Source organism: Aplysia californica, unplaced genomic scaffold, assembly GCF_000002075.1.
Source record: "Aplysia californica isolate F4 #8 unplaced genomic scaffold, AplCal3.0 scaffold00116, whole genome shotgun sequence".
Taxonomy (NCBI): Eukaryota; Metazoa; Mollusca; class Gastropoda; order Aplysiida; family Aplysiidae; genus Aplysia; species Aplysia californica.
The window spans coordinates 1297353-1322100 of NW_004797386.1; the positions used below are offsets into that span (position 1 = coordinate 1297353).

The 24748-nt window shown below is 39.1% G+C and overlaps 2 protein-coding genes across 4 annotated transcripts in view; one reads left to right on the top strand and one right to left on the bottom strand.

Annotated features, from left to right (window-relative positions):
• Positions 1-1710: 1710 nt before the first annotated feature.
• On the bottom strand, positions 1711-17333 carry LOC101864609 (ADP-sugar pyrophosphatase). Of its 3 annotated transcripts, XR_004858428.1 has the most exons (13): positions 17086-17333; positions 15323-15500; positions 14214-14281; positions 13018-13067; positions 12029-12139; positions 11057-11152; positions 8364-8419; positions 7687-7735; positions 5484-5492; positions 4725-4778; positions 3705-3819; positions 2347-2380; positions 1711-1895 (listed from the first exon to the last, which is right to left on the bottom strand). XR_004858428.1 is itself a non-coding variant. In XM_005095891.3 (12 exons), exons 1-11 carry the CDS (start codon positions 17139-17141, stop codon positions 3749-3751), a joined length of 798 nt encoding a protein of 265 aa, XP_005095948.1. In that variant the 5' UTR covers positions 17142-17331; the 3' UTR covers positions 1711-1895; positions 3705-3748. The 3 variants fall into 3 exon arrangements, 2 of the variants coding, with proteins under 2 accessions (XP_005095948.1, XP_005095949.1); XM_005095891.3 differs by lacking the exon at positions 2347-2380 and having other exon boundaries at positions 17086-17331; XM_005095892.3 differs by lacking the exons at positions 2347-2380; positions 17086-17333 and adding an exon at positions 16931-17078.
• A 78-nt stretch (positions 17334-17411) lies between these two features.
• LOC101850160 (FYVE, RhoGEF and PH domain-containing protein 6) overlaps positions 17412-24748 on the top strand; it is a gene marked incomplete at its 3' end in the record, with an annotated part of 31273 nt that continues 23936 nt past the window's right edge. Inside the window, 3 exon segments of the mRNA XM_013081108.2 lie at positions 17412-17680; positions 18870-18924; positions 19546-21055. Coding sequence (XP_012936562.2) covers positions 19552-21055 — 1504 coding nt within the window.

Here is a 24748-nt window from a genome sequence, read left to right on the forward strand (position 1 = left end):
ATACCAGTGACAACTGTTTCGTGTCATTTAGTGCTAGTTTTCGCTCGTTTTTCGGAATTATTCCCGAACCAAGTTTTTTAGTAATGACTAAGCATTTGTTTCAGCTATTTAGAGGTTGGAGGCAAGCTTTTGGGGTTATAATGAGACATAGTGCACTCGGTTTAGGTGATGGTAGAAAAAACCTCAGGGAAAAGGTGGAAATAACTCAGGGTCTAAAGAGTTAAGGCCATCTGCTGGTGAACATTTCTAAAATCCATACCCCTGGAAGAAATATAGCTACAATGATGTATTTATATTAGTCAGACATCAAAGAAGAAATTCAAGTAATTATCTATTATTATAAGGACAGAGTATGTTAACAAAGCAAACATCTGCTCTATTGGATAATTTCATAACATTTCAAAACTTATCTTCTCTCTCAGTTTTCGTCCGTTGGTTTTCATTTTTAGTAACAAATAATGCCAGATTTGTAATTACAGTTATGAAAATAATTATGGACTCTGGAAATATGTACTATGGACAAACAGCCAAAAAACCTCAAAATTCCCAACAAAAACACTGATTGTAATTTTCTTTTCTTATTATCTTCCAGAAAGGATCTATTTCAGTAAAAGCTACTTATGGGTGCATATTGTGTCAAAAATGAAGCCAATCAGATGAAAAATAAGGGAGAAGACATAATTTAAAGTCGGAAAAATAAATATTGGAACAAAAAAAATGAATAAAGTTTTTAAAAACATGACCCAAAATTAACAAATTATTTTTTAAAGACCTATTTTTAAATGACTTCTAAACATAGATTGAAGCAGGCGCTTGAAACTTTGAGGGAAAGGAATGTAGGTTTCAAAAATGGAGAAAAAATAAGTATGGTAAAACTGGGGAAAGATGGGAAAAATTTTACCGGCAGATTGCCTTAACAGGAGAGACAAAAAACCGAATTAACTACGCTCAACGCTCTCCTTACAGCGTGACTTTTGAGTCAGGACAAAGCTTTAGCATCTTTCTAAATAATTTCGCCTCGTGTCATACTAAGAGGCATTTATTTCTTTGCCTTTTACATGAATAAAAAAATTTGAGAAGTTTGCGCTTATAATGCGGTTGGACTCAGTTACTTTGACAGGGACAATGACAAAAGTTAAAACGACTCAAAACACATCAATCTACCCAATCCTAACACAGTGGGTGAACACAGTCGAACATGTTTTTAATCCTATCCGTACGTCGTGTTTTACTATCGTATCCATACGACGTGAGGAACTCTGTGCCACCACTTAACCCTATCCCTACGTCATGTTTTACTATCGTATCCATACGACGTGGGGAACTCTGAGCCCCCACTTTCCAAAAAGGAAATTTACTCGTTAATCCGATCCGTACGCTTTGCACAGCAGTCTGTCAAAATAATTTTTGAGAAATACTGAAAGTTTCAAAGAGATCTTCTTACTAGAAGTATTCTAAAATGTTAAGAATACAACCCCGCGGGTACAAAATGACCCCAGGGTGTACGGATAGGGTTAAGGCGACTAACTCTCGTCAAGTAGAAGAGCGGCCATCTTAGACAGGTGGTCTTCATGGACAGAGTCATTTTGAGATAGAAAAAACAACAACCGCAAACGTGGAAGTGGGGAGCGGTAGTGTGTACAGTTGATTGTCTCGTACAGGTGGTCTTTACAATGCGTTCGATTGTATAGGATTTCTAATACCTCATGATTTTGAATACTACTGTGCGAACAGCTTTGACTGGAGTTACAAAATTGCAAAAGAAAAACAAGTTAACTGTATTAACAGAATTATGTATACGCATAAAAAAAGGCACATACAATTACATTCATCATAATTATCTCTCCAGCAAAATGTCGGTCTACAAGTGATGCCCTCACAGTTGATGAAGTTTACTGAAAAAGAAGATAGATTGAAAAAAAAAAGGTAAGGAAACAACAGAATTTCAACAAGGACAAACAGATCTAAATTTGGAGTTTTCAGTAAACTAATTGTAAAAGTAACTATTAAAAAATGTTTTAGTTTTAGTAAAAATTTTACAGCACTTGCTACACAATAAGATCAAATAAATGCCGAAGAAAAGATGTGTTTCAAGAGAGTAACATACACAAAAAAAGAAGGAGGGGAGATAAGGACGACGGATGTTTGATAGGAAAGAAGAAGCAAACCACACCAGAGCACCCGCCGCCCACCCACTTAAAAAAATGTAACTTCACAAGAGTATGATATTCAGTTAAACCAGTACATAATTTTCATTAAAGGAACCTATCCTTCCGTACACACACACAAAAAAAATACACACACACACACACACACACAAACACAGAGATAAAAATACACACATACTCTGGAAGAATGTCCTCGGAATCTGGGGGAGTACCTTGGTAGACAGAAAGAAATAAGTTTTATATTGTTTGTTTTGGTAGTGGTTTTACCGCACTCGCAACTGCAAAAGGTCATACGAGCGCCAGAAGATTAGAGCAGTTACAAGAGAGTAACAAACATAAAAAAGAAGAAGGGGAGATAAGGACGACAGATGTTTGATAGGAAAGAAGAAGCAAACCATACCAGAGCACCCGCCGCCCACCCACTTAAAAAAATGTAACTTCACAAGAGTATAATATTCAGTTAAAACAGTACATCATTTTCATTAAAGGAATTTATCCATCGGTACACACACACACACGCAAACAAACACAGAGATAAAAATACACATATGCACTGGAAGAATGTCCCAGGAATCTGGGGGAGTACTCAGGCAGACAGAAAAAAAATCGGTTATGAAAAAAAAAAAAAAAAAAGAAACGTTCAATCACTTTGAGCTTCCCATGTGTACAACCCCCTCCCACTAGCCTCAGCCAGATTCAGCTGGTCTCACACCTAACTCAGCTCTGAGTTTGTCAAATAATCATTTCAGATCGGGGAAAGCAAAAAGTATTTTACCCTTCAGAACCCACCAATTGTTTTCATTTATAACCTCCAGGAAACCAATTGTTATAATTTTTGTCCCGGAAAATTAGGTTGAAAATTATTCATAAAGAAGATTCAGCTGTGTAAACACTCTGCTGTCACAACACAGCCAGCAGTACAAAATACCCAAAATGGTCACCCATCCAGGAGATAAGATAAGATAAAATAAGATAATACTTTATTATCTCAGAGGGAAATTTTTCTTGGCTGTACCGGACCTTAAAAACACATGCAGGTATACTTGAAAATTAAATTATATATTACTCTTATTAAAATTCAATATGAAAAGAGAAGTAACGCTGACAAAATGTACATTCACATCAGATGTATCATTCAACCACAGGCGGGAATTTAGTTACAAGACCTTTGGAGTTATATTATAGAGTGTCCGCAACGGACTTCTCAGCTCCACCAGGAGACTGGCACGGATAATTTTCATCGTCGCATTATTGTGCCAAGTGACTGCAAAATGTTAATGAACTCCTCATCAGAAGATTGCAGTGAGATCTGCCTTGTAGAAGAAATATTATAAGTACAATCAAGCATGCACAAAGCCAAATTGGTGGGGTGCAGAAATCTTTTTGCTATATACAAATTTCACTATGTCCCCTCCTTTTTTAAAAGTTTGTTACTCGCTTGTAACACCTCTAATCTTCTGGCGCTCATATGACCTTACGCAGTTCCGAGCGCCGTAAAACCTCTACTAAAACAAACAACAGAAGCGGTTGTGTTACCTTTTGGCAAAACCCTGACCCCAATAGCGTGGAGACCGGCCGAGTTAGTCGGATTGTCTCCCCACGGCCCAAGCGTAGACTCGAGAATCCACAACATCGCCAGCCTCGGAGTATTCTGCGGTGAACGAGAACATCATCAGATATATATATATATCTATATCTATCTTGTAACGTTATTGTTCATTATAGTTGTTCTGTTCCTATGTCTGGATGAAAATAGTCTGCGTTTGTGTGTGTGTGTGTGTGTGTGTGTGTGTGTGTGTGTGTGTGTGTGTGTGTGTGTGTGTGTGTGTGTGTGTGCGTGCGCGCGCGTATTAATATATATTGCACGAGAAGAAAGGAAGTAGTAAGAAAGGTTTTGATATATGGGTATGCCAATGTAAAGTGCATTGAGCTACTTTTTTGGAAATGTGCTATATAAATGTTATATATTATTATTATTATTATTATTATTATTATATCAATCTGTGTCACGACATGGTGGAATGGAGCATCGTAAAACTGTTACCAAAGCAAACAAAAGTACCAAAATCTCAAACAATAATTTACGATTCTTAATTAAATGTTCATCATGCCTCTATACCACTGGAAAGTTTTTGTCTGTTGCCTATGCTATACCCTGGTGATGCTTTTAAGAGGGTGGTTGGCGGGTGCTCTGTGTGGTTTGCTTTTTCTTTTCTATCAAACATCTATCGTCCTTATCTCCCTATCTTCTTTTTTATGTCTGTTACTGTCCTGGACAATATTGGCTGTAATTGCACACACACATACGCATACACACACATATGCACACACACACGTGCATGCACATTCACACACATACACACACACACATGCATGCACACACACACCACACACAAATACGAAAACACATACGCACACACAGACACACACGCATACACATGCACACACACATACACGAACACACACACACACACACACATACACACACACATACACCCCCTAACCCCCCCCCCCCCCCCCCTCACACACACACACACACACACAACCCCCACTGACCATTCAGTTTTTCCAGCAAGGAAGGGAGCGGCTGTATAAGGACGTCCACAAACTCTGCAAAACAAAAGTCAACAGAAATGCATCAATAAAAAAAGAGGTTACATTTTTTAAAGTTTTAGAAGAAGTTTTTCGGCGCTCGCAACTGCATAATGTCATTAGAGCGCCAAGTGGTGGATGTCAACAGAGAAGCCCTTACAGGGAATCAGACTTACTCTGCTCACCTCTCTAGCTTCAGCAGCACAAAGTCTGCTTCGACTATCAAGGCACCCCGGAAATAGCGGGTCACAAGAGTGTGACAAACATACAAAAGAAGTAGGTATAGGAAAAGGATGATAGTAAGGATTAGGACAGAAAAAGCAGCAGTTCCCTGTTGTAGTTCCGGCACAGTTATGAGCGTGACATTGTTAGATCAGCCCATTTACAGTTCTACTGTGCACTAGAACGAGAAATGCCCCCTCTCCCTTTGGGAACGGCCTAAAGACACTTCAGTCAGTGGCACCGCCCAGGGGGGGTCTGGTTGTTTGCAAACATCACATAATTACACTGTACGTCTAATTTTATTTTTTAAAACTCATTCTTGAGAAATAAAATCTAACATTTCCAACAGACTATAAAAAGTGCAATACCTGAACTTTTCATATCTCTGTTTTATCCTAATCATTTAAATCCAAGTAGCAATTATAATACCCAAACATTTCTGTTATTAGAAATAAAAGAATTAAAAAACCAAAACAGGTTTCCAAAGCATGCCTCACTTACCATCAGCTCCTATGGTTGGTTCAGCAGACGCCAGGAGATGACACAGCACAAGAGCAGAGGAGTTGTGGGGGAAGAGACAAATAAAAGTTTTTGAGTTGTAGTTTGTAGTTGGTACTTCATACAAAAATCTGTCCCCATCGTTTTATGCAAGAAAAATTCTGAAATTATGCAAACTGAGCCCAAAAATGTGAAATTATGCGATTCTGTTAATTTTAACAAAGACTGATAAAGGAAAATAATCAGAAATTATGCAAAAAATGATCAAATTTTGCTAAATTATGCGGGGTGCATAAAACCACGGAGACAGAAAGATCACACCACAAATGATGAAGCCAAACAAAGAATCAAAAATGAAATTGGACCATATGCTGACCTCACTCTGGTCAGGAAACGCAAACTGCAATAGTAGGGACACATCACCCGTTCATCCGGCCTTGCCAAGATGATCCTGTAAGGCAGCTTTGGGGAAAAAGGAGCAGAGGCAGACCGTAGAAGAGTTGGGAGGACAACATCAAGGAATGTACAGGCCTGGAACTCAAAGACACACTCAGGAAAGTTGAAGACCGAAAGGAGAGGAGGAAGCTGGTGGCCAAATCTTCAAAATCGCCCCGACGGACATCCAGTCTACGGGATAGGTGAAGGTGAAGTTTTATAGTTTTACTTTTAGAAGAGATTTTACGGCACTCGCAACTGCATAAGGTCATATGAGGGCCAGAAGATTAAAGGTGTTACAAGAGAGTAACAAACACAAAAAAGAAGAAGGGGAGATAAGGACAATAGATGTTTCATAGGAAAGAAGAAGCAAACCACACTAGAGCACCCGCCAACCACCCACGTAGGTGAAGTTTGCATGATTAAAAACTCTTTAATCAAGGATGCACTGGACGCATGTGTCCGATCAGCAGCAGACCAGAGGCAAAATTGCCGACATTTTAAACCATCATAAACAAATGTGAGACATCGTGGTGAAATCAGGCGCTCATCCAAACAATGAAATCAAAGAAACAGGCATTTTTCGGGCCGTTGGGCATTTAAAAACAATTATCTTTTTTTGGCTCAACACCTTATACGTCCATTTAAAAACGCATTTCGGTGTGGATTTTACTGAAAAACATTGATTAAAGACACACAAATTGTACATTTTCAGTTTTAAAGGACTCTCAAGCTATGGAAGTTACCAAACTTTGGTGCCATTTTCTCATAAATTTTACCTCTGAAACCAGGCCACCCTGACCTCCTTCAATAGCAAATTTCACGACTTCTATTCAACATAGATGGATTTTTTTCCCACCAAAAGCAAGGCAATAATTGAACAGGCTTTAAAATGATACCAATAACCCTATGCGCCCGAAAACTGACGAGCGCCCGATTCCACCATGTCGTGCAGCAAATCAGAAACATGAATTTGTATCTTTTTAAACATAATACATGCAGTTGCCAGCGTTAAAATAATTTAGTTAAAGAAAATAGAATAGAAAAATCCTTTTCACTAAAGAAGTTATGATTCTTTTTTTAACATGCCCCAACCCAGGGTGTCTCTAAAAATTGTCAAACGACTAGACTGCATGTCCTCAATTGAGTTTTAAAAAAAAGCACACAGACAGCTTCTTAGTATAGTTTTAGTAGAGGTTTTATGGCGCTCGCAACTGCGTAAGGTCACATGAGCGCCAGAAGAATAGAGGTGTTACAAGAGGGTAACAAACATCAAAAAGAAGAAGGGGAGATAAGGACGATAGACGTTTGATAGGACAGAAGGAGCGAACCTCACCAGAGCTTCACTTTGCCAGGAGCAGATTGGAAACGTAACAACACTGAAGAGTACCACTGAGAGACGATCACAACAAAATTCTCATCAACGTCTCTCTGGCTCTAAGATAAGATAAGATAAGATACATCTTTATTGTCCTGATCCAGGCACATTGGTGCGGTGTTTCACCACGTGTACACACACACACACACACACACACACACACACACACACACACACACACACATACGTGCACACACACGTAGACTTACAATCACAAGCATAATATAAATGAGCAGCAATATAAACAATAATAATCTATCTTAAGCTAGATACACACTCAGTGTAATTCTGATACATGCTCTAAGGTCGTAAGTATACTTATACAAGATGGTTAAGTTTGATAGATGATGGTAAAAATGACCTTCTATATCGAAGACAACAACACCGCCCTACCTCCACCAACAGCCGCCGGATTTTTGTTGCCCTCGGCCTCAACGTCCAGCTGGGAACAGAAACCAAAGTCATTCTCTTTACTTGTCGGAGGCAGTCAATTTGACGGGAATGAAAACACATTGGAGCAAAGGCCCGCTCTGCTTATGGCTATTGCAGGAATAAGATTCTATAACAATAATAATAATAATAGTAATAATAATAATAATAATATTAATGATAGCAACAACAATAAGTTCTTAAGAAGAAGTCACCTTTCCACAGTCCCAAAAAAATATGGAGATCCGATCGACAAGAAAGCACTGAGGTCGCGAACATTTTCTTTTCTTTTTCTTTTACACCTTAACCCTATCTGTACGCCGTCTTTTACCATCGTATCCATACGACGTGGGGAACTCTGCGCCATCACTTTCCAAAGAGGAAATTTACTTGTTAATCCGATCCATACGCTTTGCATAGCAGTCTGTCTGTCAAAATGATTTTTTGAGAAATACTGAAAGTTTCAAAGAGATCTTTGCACTAGAAGTATTCTAAAATGTGAAAAATACAACCCCACGGTTACAAAATGACCCCAGGGCGTACGGATCGGGTTAAAAGCAGTTAGAAGCAAAGATAAGATTCCAATATCGTGGAACACACAGAAAAGACATAAATCACCGGCTAGACCGCCATCCACTCACATCACAAATGACGATCTTCATCGTTGTCTCTCCAACACCGCCATCGAGAGCGCTGGCTGGAGAAAAGGAGCTGAGGTTAGGACCAAACTCTACATCAACTGAGCCCAGAGGTTTTTGTTTTAGTAAGCGTTTTACGGCACTCGCAACACAATTTGGTCGTATATCTGTCCCCGTCGTTTTATGCCAGAAAAATTCTAAAATCATGCAAAACTGAGCCCAGAAATGTGAAATTATGCGATTCTGTTAATTTTAACAAAGAATGATATAGGAAAATAATCAGAAATTATGCAAAAAATGATCAAATTTTGCTAAATTATGCAGGGTGCATAAATCCACTGAGACAGATATATGTGCCAAAGATTAGAGGTGTTACAAGAGAGTAACAAACATAAAAAAGAAGGAGGAGAGATAAAGACGATAGTTGTTTGATAGGAAAGAAGAAGCAAACCACGCCAAAGCCCCCGCCAACCACCCATAAGCTGAGAAGGTTGAGCAAAAGACTAGAAGTAAGATAAATGGAGGATAAAACTACAGTATAAAAAAAGTGTTAGTAGGAGTTTTAGTTTAGTTTTAGTAAGGTTTTACAGCGCTCGCAACTGCATAAGGTCATATGAGCGCCAACGGGTCGATGTCAACAGAGAAGTCTTTACAGGGAATCAGACTTACTCTGCTCACCTCTCTAGCTTCAACAGCAAAAAGTCTGCTTCGACTATCAAGGCACCCCCGAAATAGCAGGTCACAAGAGTGTGACAAACATACAAAAGAAGTAGAGGAAAAAAAGACAATAGTAAGGATTAGGAAAGAAAAAGCAGCAGTTCCATGTTGCAGTTCAGGCACAGTTAGGAGCGTGACATTGATGAACCAGCCCATTTATAATTCTACTGTGAATAAGAACAAGTTAATATCAACCTTTGGGAATGGCCTAAAGACACTTCAGTCAGTAGCATTGGGGGGTATGAGGAGGGCAAACTTAGGCCTGCGGGGACAATGATTAAAACCACTAAGAGCCACCTTAGCCGAGACTGAGCCCATCGTTTCGGAACTTCAAGGTGACCGTAAAGATGGTTCCAGTAGGGAACGGGATAGAGGGTGCCCACGTCCCTCGAGACTCATTGGAGCAGAGGAAGATAGGACTAACACTAACATTACTTAAACGCAATCCCTCATCATCACTCACCACCACCATTATTTCTAAAATCATCACTGCTCTCAGATCAATGACTTACATTTATAATTCTGGAATCTCTATCTGCTGTAACAGTTAGTTGTTATACTAAGTATGCATGTAATACACTATTGGACACTATGACAAGCACTTTTTTTCTACTAATCAGATGGCGTAAAATCTCATATAAAAGGGCAAGGGATTACAAAAAAGCAAAGAAAAACCCCCCACGAAGAGCTGAAGTATGCCGGCAAAACAAGCTACTGTAAAGAATATCATGCAGGCCCACAGCATTCAGGAAACAAATAAGAAATAGAAGGGAAACGAAGCAGTCAGACACTAAGCAAAAATTGTACTGTCAGTACTTTGCGGACAACTTTTATCTTGAAATGTAATTTATACACTATATAAATATAATACATTTTTTGCTGTAGTGAATTGTACTTTCACATACAAGACAGTAATATTGTTACATTTGTGTGTTATCGTGGTGAAATAAAACTCTCATCAAAATAATGAAATCAATAAGGTAATGAAACAGGCAACCCCTACCTCCTTCAATTACAGATATTTCTACTTCCATTCAAGATAGATGGGCATTTCTTTCATCACAAACAAGACAAGTGGACATACTTTAAGATGATACCAATAATTTCAAATGCTCAAAAATTGACGAGAGCCTGATTCCACCGCGTCATGACACAAATATTTTTGCATTTACCAGGATCATGCAATATGTTGCCCTGAGTTAACTCTTTAACCATGTTTGGACAGTGGCAGCGTCCGGTAGTCAAGGTCCGTAACTATGGCAGGACGGTACCACCGTCCGATGTGAAGTTGTTATTGTTTTATGGTACGGGCCGAATATAAAAAAATACAAGCTAACAAGCCTTTAGTTCGACCTGGAAGTCAAATATAAATGAATTCGATGTCTGGGTAATGTTTTATTGATCAGTTTGACATGAAACAAGCGGTTTTAAAAGCGTAATATGTCGGGTCGCATTTCCACAAACAGGAGAGAATTACGCGGAAACGTGATAAATAGCATGGTTAAAGAGTTATGCATATTGGAGCTCTTTGCAAGAAGCAAATTTTTAGCTTTTTAAAAAATCATCACACACACCGTAGAGTTTGAATTGTTCTGAAGTCCGCAAAATACGGTATAATTAGAAAAGTTAAGAAGAAATACAAATCGCTACTTTAGAATAAAAAAATTTCTATCTGACATTTTTTATCAATCTGAGTTACTAAGACCATGAGGTCAGAAACCAAATGTTCTATTTGCTCCATCAAAATCGTAGGATCATTTTGAGTCGTTATCAATATATTTTTAAAAATTGCTTTAAAAAAAAAGATTGATAAGCTGTAAAAATAAAAATCTGTTACCACTTCAAATTTCTCGAAACTTTGTACTGAGCAGATAGAACTTTAGTATTCTTGGGAAGTGAAATGAGTAAACTTCTACCACTTCCAAAGCACATCAGACAAAATTCCCAGCACAAAATTTAAATTAAGTTTCTTCACTTACCTGGGAGGACTTTGGAGACTGAGACTGAATATCCTGTCTCTTCTTTCATTTCTCTCACGGCAGCTTGAGCTGCTGTCTCTCCAGCGTCAATCAAACCTGCGAATAAAACAGAGAATGTGGGTCACAACCGTGTGTCCTTTTTTTCTTCTTTTAGTAAGCATTTTATGGCATTTGCAACACAGTAAGGTCATATAAGTGCCAAAGAATAGATGTGTCACAAGAGAGTAAAAAGTAAAGTTGTTCCCGCATCCGATCCGGACATTGGGGATTGCCTTGTTAGTGAGACAACTTCCTGGGCCTTCGGCATAATATTGTGGTAGGGTGGTCAGTTCCTTTCCACGCCGCCTTTACTTCCCCAACTCGAAGTCAGGTACCCGTTACTGCTGGGTGGGCAGGAGGGGGCGAAAAAAATCTGTGTTCGAACCAAGGCTCGAACCTGAACTTTCCGCTTCAGAGACGAGCGACAAGAGAGTAACATACACAAAAAAGGAGGAGGAGAGATAAGGGCGATAGATGTTGGATAGGAAAGAAGGAGCAAACCACATCAGAGCACCCGCCAACCACCCACGTACAAAACAGAGAATGTGGGTCATGACGATATATGCAAAAGGCAGCCATTCTTCAAGCGCTTAAGTATACCATTCAAAACATAATAATAATAATAATAATAATAATAATAATAATAATAATAATTATAAATAGCATTTGTATAGCGCATGTCCCCACTCGAAAGCAAGCTCTATGCACTTTACACTATATTATTACAGCGTTTTGCAGTAACATTTAAGAATATGGAAATGTGTTTTCATATTATCATGAAAGGTGTTTAGTCAAAAAAACAAAATTTCGATAAAAATTGCCAAACTGCTGTAGAAATTCAGATTTCTCGAATTTCATTATTTTGACGAGCGCCTGATATCACTACGCTGCCCTAAATATGTTGAAGCACTGGTACAATAAGTCCACTCTTACCAGCAGGGAACTCAATGGTGTAAGCCTTCAGTGGGGGTCGGTACTGCCGTACAAGGATCACACACCGACACTTACGGGACGGGTCGTTGAAGGCGGCGATGACTCCAACAGCTGTGGAAGGCCGCATTCACAATATTAGTCATGACTAAAAATTACATTTAAGTTTTAGTTTTAGTAAGAGTTTTACGGCACTTGCAACACAATGAGGTCATATAAGTGCCGAAGATTAGAGATGTTACAAGAGAGTAACAAACACAAAAAAGAAGGAGAGGAGAAAAAGACGATAAACGTTTGATAGGAAAGAATATAAGCAAACCACACAAGAGAACCCGCCAACCACCCACTACATTTAGGTAATGCATTTCCACTTGGGAAGTGCTCAGTGCACTGTAGAAAAGTGCAAAGAACATAATTCCAATAGTGATCCTTTCACATTCTCTCTCTCTCTCTCTCTCTTATTCTCTTTCTTTCTTTTCCTACTCCCTTTCTCTACAGTTTTACTAATATTACATTGATCAAGGCGATAAGACAAAGAAAAATTCATTCACCTCAACAATAAGATGCAATTTTAACTGCTTTTTAACATTGCCAGGAAGCTTGAGTCTATAATATATGTGGATAGATAATTCCACATTAGAGTAGCGTAATATGAAAAGGTGTGCTGTCCATAACTATCGGTTTAATCTTTCTAAAAACAAACATTTACGGTACACAACGATGAAGTGGAAAATATACATATAGTAGGAAATTGTAAGATATCAAAAGCCAGGTCACAAAGAGTATTTTCTACAAAATATTGTTCCCCATATCTTCCAATAAATTTACTTTTACTTTGTTAATTTGGTCTGTTGCAAAATAGTCACAAAACTAGATGTCCCTTCCACTGCAATAATCTAACAAATGGCTCAGGAATAGTTTAACTTGTTGGTTTTCCAGGTCATCGGTGGTAAAGTGTAATGAGTAAATAATACAGACAACACAAAATTTACCGTCAGCTTCCCCTTTACACTTTGTGGTTCTTCCAATCGCTTCCCAGCTTCTGGAGCACAAAAAAAAATTCACCATGTACAAAAGTCGACTACTTAAACACAGATACATATCTGACACATGAATAACTTAGTCCATACTGTTTCATAGCAACTTGAAAGAGGGATGGAAAGCCACTTGTGGTAAGGCTTTGTGGTTAGTTGGTTTATTTCGGGAAAAGTAATTGAGTATCTAATTGACATTGAAGAAGAGATCAAGGGCAGGGCGAGGCGTGAGCCACAGACTGTGGAAGACCTTGTGAGCATGAGTGGCAGTTGAGGGGCAAAAGCGTTGTCACTTGTCAGTGCAAGTTTGTCAGTGTACTGAGTTAGATAGGGACAGTAAAATAGGCTGTTGTGTGAAAGGTGAATTTGTGACTTCTCGATGGACATCCTGTAGTTGGTGATTGCTTCAAGAGGTGGGTGTTTATATTTAAACTACACGCTTCAATGTTTTCTCTTTTTTGAAGTTTTTGTTAACTTTACATATGCTTATATTTCAAAATTATGCTCGTATCCTTCATCTTAAATTTGATTTACATTTGAATTTATATCTCTCTTACAAAAAAGATCAACAATAAGATAAAAGATAGTTTAGTTTTAGTGTGTGTTTTACGGCACTTGCTACACAATAAGGTCATATAAGTGCCGAAGACTAGAGGTGTTACAAGAGAGTAACAAACACAAAAAAGAAGGAGAGAGAAGGACGATAGATGTTTGATAGGAAAGAAGAAGAAAACCTGCCAACCACCCACAGATAAAAGATAAGATAACATTTTATTGATCTCCACAAAGAGAAATTTGCTGTGGCATGGTTCATACATACATACATACACACAAATGTAAAAAATTCACACACATATTTACAAGTGCAGATGCGCACACACAAATAGTTGTTGGATTAATATGCCTGGGTTTATGCTCCAATTTTTTCCCCTGTTGAATACATGAAGTGTCGGTTGAAAATTGATGTACAATTTCCTGTCAACCACTTCAAAAAGAATTTGCATGGAAAGAGTAAGACTGAGACAAACTCACAGCTACAGCAGTGTGCGACACTCAGTAAACTAATTTTGCTCACAAGACGGCGGACAAGTTTTTAATTCAAGAATAAAAGACATGAAGATGAACAAGACGCCAATAAATCATTTTAAAATTACCTTTCTTTTCCAGTCGGGTCCTTGTACGTGACATTGTTTAAGACCACCCACTTGCCACGAGCAACTTCCTGAAAGGAAAAGTACATTTTAATAAGCTATATATATAAAAAGACTTATATAATGTATGCATGTGTGTGTATTGACACTACTTTCTTTTGTGGCAATGCTGTATTATGCTTCCCATGTTGGGTAAAGCCTGGCAAACACTGGAGTCATGTTCAATTTTTAAAAAATCTCAAGAATAGTTCGTAGAAAGCAGCTGATGAGAGCTAACGTCTTTTTGTAGGATGCATCTGCTGCAGATCTAATACATAACAAAGATCTCTATGACCCTTCCTAAAAGCAAGCTCTCACACATCCGAACTAAATCTTAAAATTTTGCCTTCATGCAGCAACTCACGTTGCTAACCCCTATATAAATAAAGAACAAACAATAGGGAGCAAAATGTAAAACATACCGTTATTCTACAAGGTATTTATAACAAATCTATTTCCCTTTAAATAAAATTCAAAAAGCATTATATTATAACAGTGTACAAAATGCCATGATTATATCACTTAGCTAACAATTTTCTATTCTTTCACTTTTTATAATTCTGCTCCTTAGAAAAAACGGGTTCATTTCTAGCCTTGTGCTTCAAAACAAAACAGCAAGCAGGAAACATTATATCAACATTGACATGCCCACATGATCGCTTCAAGTCAGGAAAGAACAGCTCACTGATACCCTCATTATTTCCTAATCCCTAAAATTATAAACTTTTCTTATTGTTCCATCTGAGAAATATCATTGAATTTACTCAAATCATCATCATTGCCTTTCTCACCCTGGATCAGGATATAGGCCACGAACAAACACTTTCCACCTTTCCCTATCCTGGGCTAGTCGCTTGATGTCACTCCACGTCTTCCCACTTTTCTGTCCATCCATTTCTGTGACTCTTTTCCAGGTTCCATGTGGTCTACCCCTTGACCTTTTACCCATTTACTCAAATAGCTATAGTCAATGGTCGTCTGATACATATAAGATCATGGTAAAAGGGACATGGGACCAAAACAAATAAGAGAAAAAAAAAAAATAATTAAAATCCAATAAAAGTTTTCCCGACCTTAGTACTGATGTGCTCACTTTTCCCCTTGGTGGGTGCGGAGTTTTTAGAAGCCATGGTAGTTCTTCTTTCTGATCCTGGACAGCACAAAGAATTTCCAAATAACGAGACGCGATGCTTCAGTCTTAGCTTCGTGAGAATTTGATGGGACCAGAAACACTTCTGTATCAAGAAAACGCTGAAAGACAATAGTAAAAAAATAACAATAATAATAGTTTTTCCATGGTGGACATTCGACAATAATTTTCCATAAAATACAAGAATATGATTACAATGAAAGATGAGCTCATTCAAGAAAGACTCAGATAGATACAAACCTCACTGTAATTAGGGATTGAGACATGAAAAGGTGGATCTTATTTTCTACATCAAGGGTGGGGTAGGGTGGGGGGGGGAGTAGATATATTTTCACAAAAACTGAACCCTAAACAGGAGAGTAGTGGTCCAGTATATCAACTGATAGAATAAGTATGTGAGGCAGCTTACAAGGAAATCGGAGAAACATGTATTTTTCCGCAGTCATCCAGACATGCAACTCGGATGTATTAGGAGTATCAGAAAGCAGTTTGAAACCACTTACCCATTATCAAAAAAAGAGTTTTAATTACTTTTAAAGATGGGATCAGTGTTTGTACGAATGAGGCACAAAAACAAGGGTTACTAATGACGGAGTGTCTACGTACACGGTAACCGGGCACGTAGTCTCAGTCTATGTACACAGTAACCAGGTACTTAGTTTCGGAGGCCCCTTGAGCTTGGTGCACGGTAACTGCTTCGCCCCCCCCCCCTCACTCATCACACGACTGACCAATCACAACGCCGCACCGCTGACTGCCTGTTTGGAGCCCACTTACAGCCACCTCATCGCCCAACCCCCTTCCCCCAGATACAGCTCACTCGATCTCTCCCGCTGTATCCAAGTTCAGGACTTTCCTTGCCCCACGAATTCCAAATTATAAAAGTAATTAAGTTTACAATGAAGAAAAGTAGATTCGGGTAAAAGTCCCGTTGTAGAGGTCAAATGGAGTAGTTGTGCATCTATATAAAGGTTGTCTATGACTATGAACTTGGATATATAGAGAGAAAAAAGGCAGCTGAAATGGCCATTGTCAAAGAACATAAATGATTAAATGACCTCACACAAGGCACACATTGGAGAATGTCTGAGTTCGCACACTGCACACACAACATGGCGAGTCGCACAACACGATACTTCGGTGAAGAACGAGGGTGGTCCTTCCGGTTATCATGTATGTAGACTCTGAGTCTAGACTACGTGCCCGGTTCCCGTTTACGTGGACACACCGACACACCGTTAATGAACCAGAAAAACCCTTTGGCACAGCCACAGTACAGTCAAATTCACAGCAGTCAGATAAAAAGGTGTTAAAAAAAAGTCAACACCATTTGAAACCATTTCACCATTTTTTACCTTCTTGCTTCACTGACTTCACCTTGATCTTCTAGATCTAGATCTACTTCTATTTCTAGATCTAGATGTCTAGTCTGGATTACCTGGCCTACTGAGTAAGCTCAGTTCAGACAGTTCAGTCTTGCATTACTAGACAGATCTAGATATTAGATCCAGCAAAATGTTTGTCGACTTACTGATTAGGCTACTGGTAGAAACTGCTCGGTTCAGTCTCTCTTGTCAAGTCACTCTTGTCTACGCTAGACTCGAGACAAAACTATTCAGATTCATCTAGCCAATCTAGCTGCTGGGCTCAGGCTCAATCAATCTGATTATCATTACGCACACTTACGGTAACCAATGTTTCGAGCCAATCAAGAGAGAGAGAGTCCACAGATTTCTCTGCATAACATTCAGCGAAGCAATGACAGTATTTCACCTGCACTTCTATGCTTTACACTTTGGACAGGAATAAACAAAAAATATAATGTAATGTATCGACCGAGTGTGGAGACGCTCTGTTTACTTTCGCTTTCCAAACAACAATATCAACAAAGCAAGTTATGAGAAGTTGGGAATTTCCGTGAGTAAACGAAACAAAGCAACTATGATAATTTTGGCAGTGATCTAAAACCGGAAGCAAGGCCCATTTTTCAAGGCACAAAAGGGGAAAAAAAGTGAAAAGAGGAAGACCGAGGAACTCTTGACAAAGTTTAGATCTCTGCTAAACTGTTATGTTTGATTCCGTAAAGGGAAGTTGTTTTCCAGTGTTCGTGTTCTGCGAACTGAAAAATGTAGAACTTAAGTTATGAAAATAGACCAAACGTCCGCTGGCATTGCGAGTTTGAGCAACATCAATAATAACAACAAGAACGAAGTTGTCAAGTTCGGTGCCGATGCAGAGACTACTGATGATGAGTTTCGGGACTTTCAGCTGCTGATGAATGGTGAGTAAATCAGTCACAGATCTCTAGCAATTTTAACCAGATTCTATCTGCTATGACTTTCATTTAGGGCTTTTAATTATTATTGTACTTTTGTTAAGAATCATACTTGTTTGTTTATTAAATAATTAAGTTAAAGAATAAAAAATAAAAAAAAGTGTATGGCAATTGGCATTGTTGGGTTCTCAACAAGGGGGTGGGGAGCAGAAGAAGAGCCCATCCCCGCTCATGTCCCTAATTATATAGTATTACTTCCTCTGCATTTTGAGTACCTTTTATGCTCTGGGTTTCAGGGAAAGGGGAGGGGTTGGGTTGAGTGAAGTTAGCCTAGGTCTGGTCTCATGAGTTGCAGCAGCAGTCATAGTCTGTCATAGAGTCGGTTGGTTCAATGCTCTTTTACATTGCCAATTTTTTATGTTTGTTGCAGTGGTTGCAGTACTGTGATATAAATTTTGATCAATCTAGACAAGATTTGTTTGTTGTTTGGACATTGAACTGGCCTGTGTTTGTGCCTCTGGCCTCTGCTTTCAGATTGTTCTTTTATAATTATTCAACGGTGATAAAATGGCTGTTAGAGATGGTTTATTTTATAATCTGATCCACCTCACCTCTTGCCTCATCTTATTCATTAAATTAGAAGCACATCACTACCACGACCATTGCATTTTCTAGGTAACTTGACATAAAAGCTTTGAACATCTAATTTCACTGGAAAAATAGAAGGCAAACAGGAACTTATTTGGAAAAACCTGAACAGGTGGTGAGTGGTGGGGAAACATGATCACGATTATAATTGAATTTTTTTAGAGCACCTGAGCTGTGAAATGAATGGAAAACCATGATCGGTGATGTCTGTTTCAGTTCTGGCACTTTATTGTAATGAGACATTACTGTGTACGGGGTGCCCATTACTGATGGGATCGGCGGGTCGGGCGATCGGCCCAATCCAGTTGTATGGGCACCCCGTATTAGGATAAAAATGAAAGTCAGACCCTAATTTGATATTGGCCTCCTGACAAGCAAAATATTTGTATTTAGAATAGATTACATAAATTTGATTGATTCAGGAGGAGAGTTATCGTCAGCAGAACTTGAGAATGTAGGACACACCCCTCCCCCCCTCTCTCTTTTCCTCCCCTCATGTTGATGTGTGTTGTTTAAATCTGTTTTGAATATTTTTTTGTTCCCACAGGTGAGGAATCTCGTGCATCACAGAGTATTAGCCTGCACAGCTGCCCGAAACAAATGTAAGATTCTGTAGTTGGGTCTCTTGACGGTTGTGTGCTTCGACTTCTGCTTTAGAAACTGCCATTTTCCGAGCTTTTCTCTTAGTAGACACACACACTTTACTTGCATCAGGTTGTGGGATATATTATTTATAAATGCATCTCTCAAGCTCTTGAAATAAGATTTTAGTTTTTTTAAAGTTTTGTTTGGTCATGTCATTAAAGTTAAAGATGTTATGATCCTGGGATCGTTAAGTTGCTTGAATGAGTGGACTCTGGCTTAGTTCATTTGATAAAATTGCTAAATCTTTGCTTATCGGTTAATTGGACTTTGTTTGCATTAAATTAGGCTAAAAGTACATTGCATGTATATATCTTGTTTTCATTACTGTTACATGATTTCCAAAGAATCAGGGTTAAATGAACAATGATTGGGAAAAATAAGTAATAATCTACGTCTGAAAAATTCATGCTGATCTTGATCTATTTGTGTTTGCTAGTTAGCTGAATAATTTTATCTATCATAAAAATAAAAGTTCTGTTTTATGTAGAAATCTCAGTTGTTACAATTGTAATATATATGCTAGTGTTGTGTTGCTTAGAAACTGGAAATCCGTATTCTCATAATTTGTAAATTTTCAGGTCAGTATGGAAAAGCCTAGGCCTCAGTTGCCTGCAAAACCTCCCGTGGCTGCCAAACCCAGGCGCAAGCCCCCTGCGCCCCCTCCACCCCCAAAACCTACCCTTGTGTCCACATCACTCTCTCCATCCCCGTCATCCGTGCAGCTCTCATCCCCAAATGGTGATGTAGCGGGGAAAGAATCTTTAGCAGTAGACAATCAGCCAGAAAATCATTCCTCATCAGTTCCTAATGGCCCTAGCGGGTCAAACGAGAGGGCTGATGGTGTTCAGGATCCCCACAAAGGACTTGAGTCTTCCGACAGGGAAACAGAGCCGATAAAAGTGGACCCCCCGCCTTTACCCTCATCCCCACCCCCAACCCAGAGAAAAGGACCACTGTCTCCGTCGTCAAACCCTTCACTGTCTCCTTTTTCATCATCCTCATCCACACCGCAGCAAAAAGTTGAAAATGATACCGAATCCAATTTGCTGGACAATCCTCTCCCAGCCTCAGCTAATGAAGCTTGCACAGTGTCGCCTTCTACTACACTTTCAAATCCTAAGTTGCCATCACCTCAACCCCCTCCCAAGTCGAAAAGTCCATCAGTGCCAGTGAAGGCACCTCCACCCGTACGTCCAAAGCCCAAACCACTTACAATCCCTCCGCCAGACACTTCAGCATCAAATGTTGAGAGTAAAAGTGATGAGCCTCAAAGCAAAGATGAAAGTTCAGGTTCTAGCAGAACAGAATCAGACTGTTCAGTGTCAAAGGCTGAAAATCTTACTGATGAGACACAAGATAAAGGCAATGTTTCAGTGTCAAAGGCTGAAAATCTTACTGATGAGACACAAGATAAAGGCAATGTTTCAGTGTCAAAGGCTGAAAATCTTACTGATGAGACACAAGATAAAGGCAATGTTTCAGTGTCAAAGGCTGAAAATCTTACTGATGAGACACAAGATAAAGGCAATGTTTCAGTGTCAAAGGCTGAAAATCTTACTGATGAGACACAAGATAAAGGCAATGTTTCAGTGTCAAAGGCTGAAAATCTTACTGATGAGACACAAGATAAAGGCAATGTTTCAGTTTCAAAGGACACAAATGCAGAGCCTGATACATCAAAAATGGTAGGTGTTTCAAAGGAAGCACATGCAAATCCAGATACATCAAAGACAGTGGATGAAAGTCCTCTACTAAATTCTAGAAAAATAGCGTCAGCTTTAGAGGAGGTTCTGAAAAAGTCTCCGCCTAAAGTTCCCGCCAAGAAACCTGTGAACCCCCCAGCTAGGCCCACCTCTCCCCCAGCAAGACCTGCCCCTCCACCTTCAAGGCCGGCCCCACCCCCATCGCGACCCACCCCGCCCCCCAAGAGAGCCCCGCCCCCACCAAAGAGACCCTCGCTGCCTCATGTTACGCCTGCTACCCCCACCGCCGTGTCCTCTCCCTCACCACAACCCTCCCCCGCAACAACCACCGTTCCGGCTGGTAGCTGCCAGGTAGCGAGCGAAGTCCAGGTCGAAGCAGAGACAGGTAATCTATTTATAGTACTGGCGTTTGCACGGCTGACTGGAGCTACTTTTGCTATGATAGCAGGATCTCTTGATCATTTAAAAAATAATTATTTTCTCTCCTGCTCTGCATGTTTGGCACTGGTATTATTATTATCAATATTATGGGTTTCTATTTACCCAGTTTTAAATACTTTTTTTTTGCTTTGACCTTTCTTCACTGTGTGGCTCTTGGCCAGTACAGTAGAACCTGCTCTAGTGACCACCTGTACAAACGATCACTTTCTATTCCACCTTTGCGACTTTTAAAATATAATGACACTGTCCCAGGCGTCTTCTTTTCCAATACATCACTTCACTCACTTTTATCCTTGACAGTAGGTGGTCGTCAATTTTAATTGCATTATTATATTGTTACCACTTTCTAGTTGAAAATCCTTTTACCACTTTTATGTTAACTTTTGCTGCAATACCCCAAAATTTTGCCCACTTGTCTGCTCTCCTGAATTGAAGTTTTTGGTGTGTCTGCACCATTGTGGCTTTATTTAGTGCACAGTAGATGAGGATATATAATAGATATGGGAAAGATGTAGAAGGACGCACCATCCGTCTGTCGAATGTAGTTTACTGCGGTGTTGAGTTTTTGCTGCATTTTTCTTATGGTGGAATTGAACCTGGTTTTTTCTAGTGGTGCTGTTTCTATGGAAAAATTCACCTCTTGGATATAATGTAAAGCAAACTGTTCGGTCCAAGATTTCCTGTTTCAAATTGTTTGACGGTCAAATGTTATGGATGATACTGTAACTTATTGTATACATGGAATTATACTGCTTTTATGTTCTATGAAGGTTTGCTTTGATTCAGTAATACAGCGTATGTAAAAGTATACCAAATTCACTGTATGCTGCTTTTTCTGTTTGATGGTGACAGAGTTTTGTTTCAAAGGAGATTTAATTGTGAATCAGTCTCCTTATGAGATCCTTCTCACTGAAAGGCAAAGCGTCCGTTAGCAAAACAATAGCTTGTGTTGTGTTCTAAAATATTTTACCAATCCCTGAAATGATTCTTTCTTTACTCATTGTTCTTTACTCTGAAACCCTTTCATGTGATGCTAATGGTATCGAATGTCATTTTAAAGAAAGGTGGGACTGACCTCTTTTAGAGGTACTACAAATTAAAAAATCTAAGTGGAGTAATATGGACATCTCCTGGCAGCCCCTGCCTCCCATCAAATATCTTTTTTGTTTAATGCTTTTTTCACTTAGAATTAATTTGAATTTAATGCTTATTACGTTTGTGTATTTAAAAAATAATTAATTGTTTGCAAAAGAAGCTCGACCAGATGTCTATAATTACTATATGTAATATATGGGAATTTGCCTTATATATATCTGGGTGTTTTGACTCGAAATTCTGTTGAACACATCTTCCGATCTATACGTACATTTTGTAAGAATATCGTCGCTGTCGCTAGCAATGAACTTAAGTACAAATTTGGAGAATTAAAAAAAAATTTTCCACCCTCTCAAAGCTCTATCAAAGATGTGTCTTTCAACGTCACCAAAATACATTTTAATGCTATGGTCAATGCTTACAATTTTTTGGGTTTTCATGGTTCTTGATAGGAACAACACAACAAAAGCTAGTAATCTTTGTTTGTCTTAGTAAGGTTTTACGGCGCTCGCAACTGCATTAGGTCATATGAGCGCCATTTTTTTGGTCTCTGATGTTAAAATTACCCTCACGAACTTATGTGGTTTGCTTGCGACACCGATGATATACTGTGTACTGCTTGCTCCCCCATCAGACTCTCTCAAGTGTATTTATTTCCCTTCCGTACCTGCACACATGTATCTGTTTTTCCTCTTGGTGTTTTCCTCTAATCCAGCTTATTATTGCACTCATTTCCTACAACTAACTGTTTGGAAAGTTAGGTGAAACTTCACTGAAATAAGAGATATTAATACAAATGATACATCTCAATTTACATCATTAATTGAACTTCACTGGAATAATAATAAGGAATACTAATAAAAGTGATACATCTATACTTACATCGTTAATTGAAATTCACTGTAATAATAAGAAATATTCTTAAAAATGATGCATCTAAATTTACAATCGTTAATTGAAGTCTGTTATTAGCTACAAAGTTTTTTTGGTATTGAAAATATGAATAGGGTTGGTCATCATTGGTCTTTAATCAAGTGTCTGTCTTCTTGTGTATACTGATATTGATATGCCAGACCAGCATAGGGCCCCTTTTGTGACTGTCGGGTATTGGTTATAAGTTGTATTTTTGGTTTTTTTTTAATAGGTGTTTTTTGGTGCTGGCAACTGCATAAGGTCATATGAGCGCACAGGACACATTAAATATTTTCAGTTGGTAGTTGCCTGGGTGGCGGCTGAAGTTTACTCTTATCGATTTTAGACCACCAAGGGATCTTTAACGTGCGCAACTTGCACACAAAACTCCGGGATTTTTCACCCTTCTCTGAGAAGGCAAGGTGTAGATCTTTCCTACCATAAGGTGTAGCTGAAAGACAGCAGTAAGAAGGAGCCAAGAAGTAGCTGTAGAAAGGCTGCAGAAAGAATCAGAAGCCCAGAGAAGGGGGCAAAGGAGGTGAGGGGGGTGGGGGCAGAGAGTGGAGACGAAAGCAGATGACAGAACATTGCTAGAGAGCGGGAAAGGAGGTGAAAGGAGACAATTTTAGAGAAGAAAATGTTTCCGTCGCTCCTCAGATTCGAACCTTGGACCTTTGAATGAGAGGCGAACACCTTAACTCTAGGCCACGAGAGCCCCCTTACATGCTGTAGGGAAAATTACTTACAGATTTTTCCGACCTTAATTTTAACATCCCTAATATCAGAAGCTAGACATGGTGTGTGAAAGCTGCTAGAAGGTGTCATTGCTTCTCTGAAATCAAGATGTGGGTGGTTGGCGGGTGCTCTGATGTGGTTTGCTTCTTCTTTCCTATCAAACATCTATCGTCCTTATCTCCCCTTCTTTTTTTAAATGTTTGTTACTCTCTTGTAACACTTCTAATCTTCTGGCGCTCATATGACCTTATGCAGTTGCGAGCGCCGTAAAACCTCTACTAAAACTAAAAAGAAGTCAAGATGAGAGATGAGTTTTATTTCATAGAGACCAGAGGCTAGAGGCCTGTGTCTGTGTTTGAACAGTTAGATGCTTTGTTGCATAGAGAGGACCCGGGTTCAATTCCAGTGTGGGGAAACGTTTTTTTTCGAGTATCTCAGTCTTTCTGCTAGGATGTTGTGTCCCTCTCAAACTGAGTTGGCCCTGGCCCTGACAGGCAGTTTCAGAAGTGTATCTCTAAACTGTTTCGATAGGGACGTAAAAGCACTTACATTAAAACAAAAGAAATAACTTGAGGATGTCTTTTCGTTTTAGTACTGGTTTTATGGTGCTCGCAACTGCATTAGGTCATATGAGCGCCAGAAGATTAGAGGTGTTACAAGAGAGTAACAAACATAAAAAAAAGAAGGGGAGATAAGGACGGTAGATGTTTTATAGGAGAGGAGAAGCAAACCACACCAGAGCACCCGCCAACCACCCACTAGTAAGATTTTATGGTGCTCGCAACTGCATTAAGTCATATGAGCACCAAGGGATGGATGTCAACAGAGAAGTCCAAACTGGGAATCAGGCTTTCTCTGCTCACCTCTCTAGCCTCAACAGCACAAAATCTGCCTT

Bases quoted from the DNA above. Each gene is read 5' to 3' on its own strand.
- LOC101864609 (XM_005095891.3), bottom strand. From the start codon at position 17,141: ATGCAGAGAAATCTGTGGACTCTCTCTCTCTTGATTGGCTCGAAACAT. The intron at 13,068-14,213 runs GTAATTTTAAAA...TTTGTGCTCCAG, and splicing joins GACCCGACTGGAAAAGAAAG to AAGCTGGGAAGCGATTGGAA. The intron at 12,140-13,017 runs GTAAATTTTGTG...GGCCTTCCACAG, and splicing joins GTGTAAAGGGGAAGCTGACG to CTGTTGGAGTCATCGCCGCC.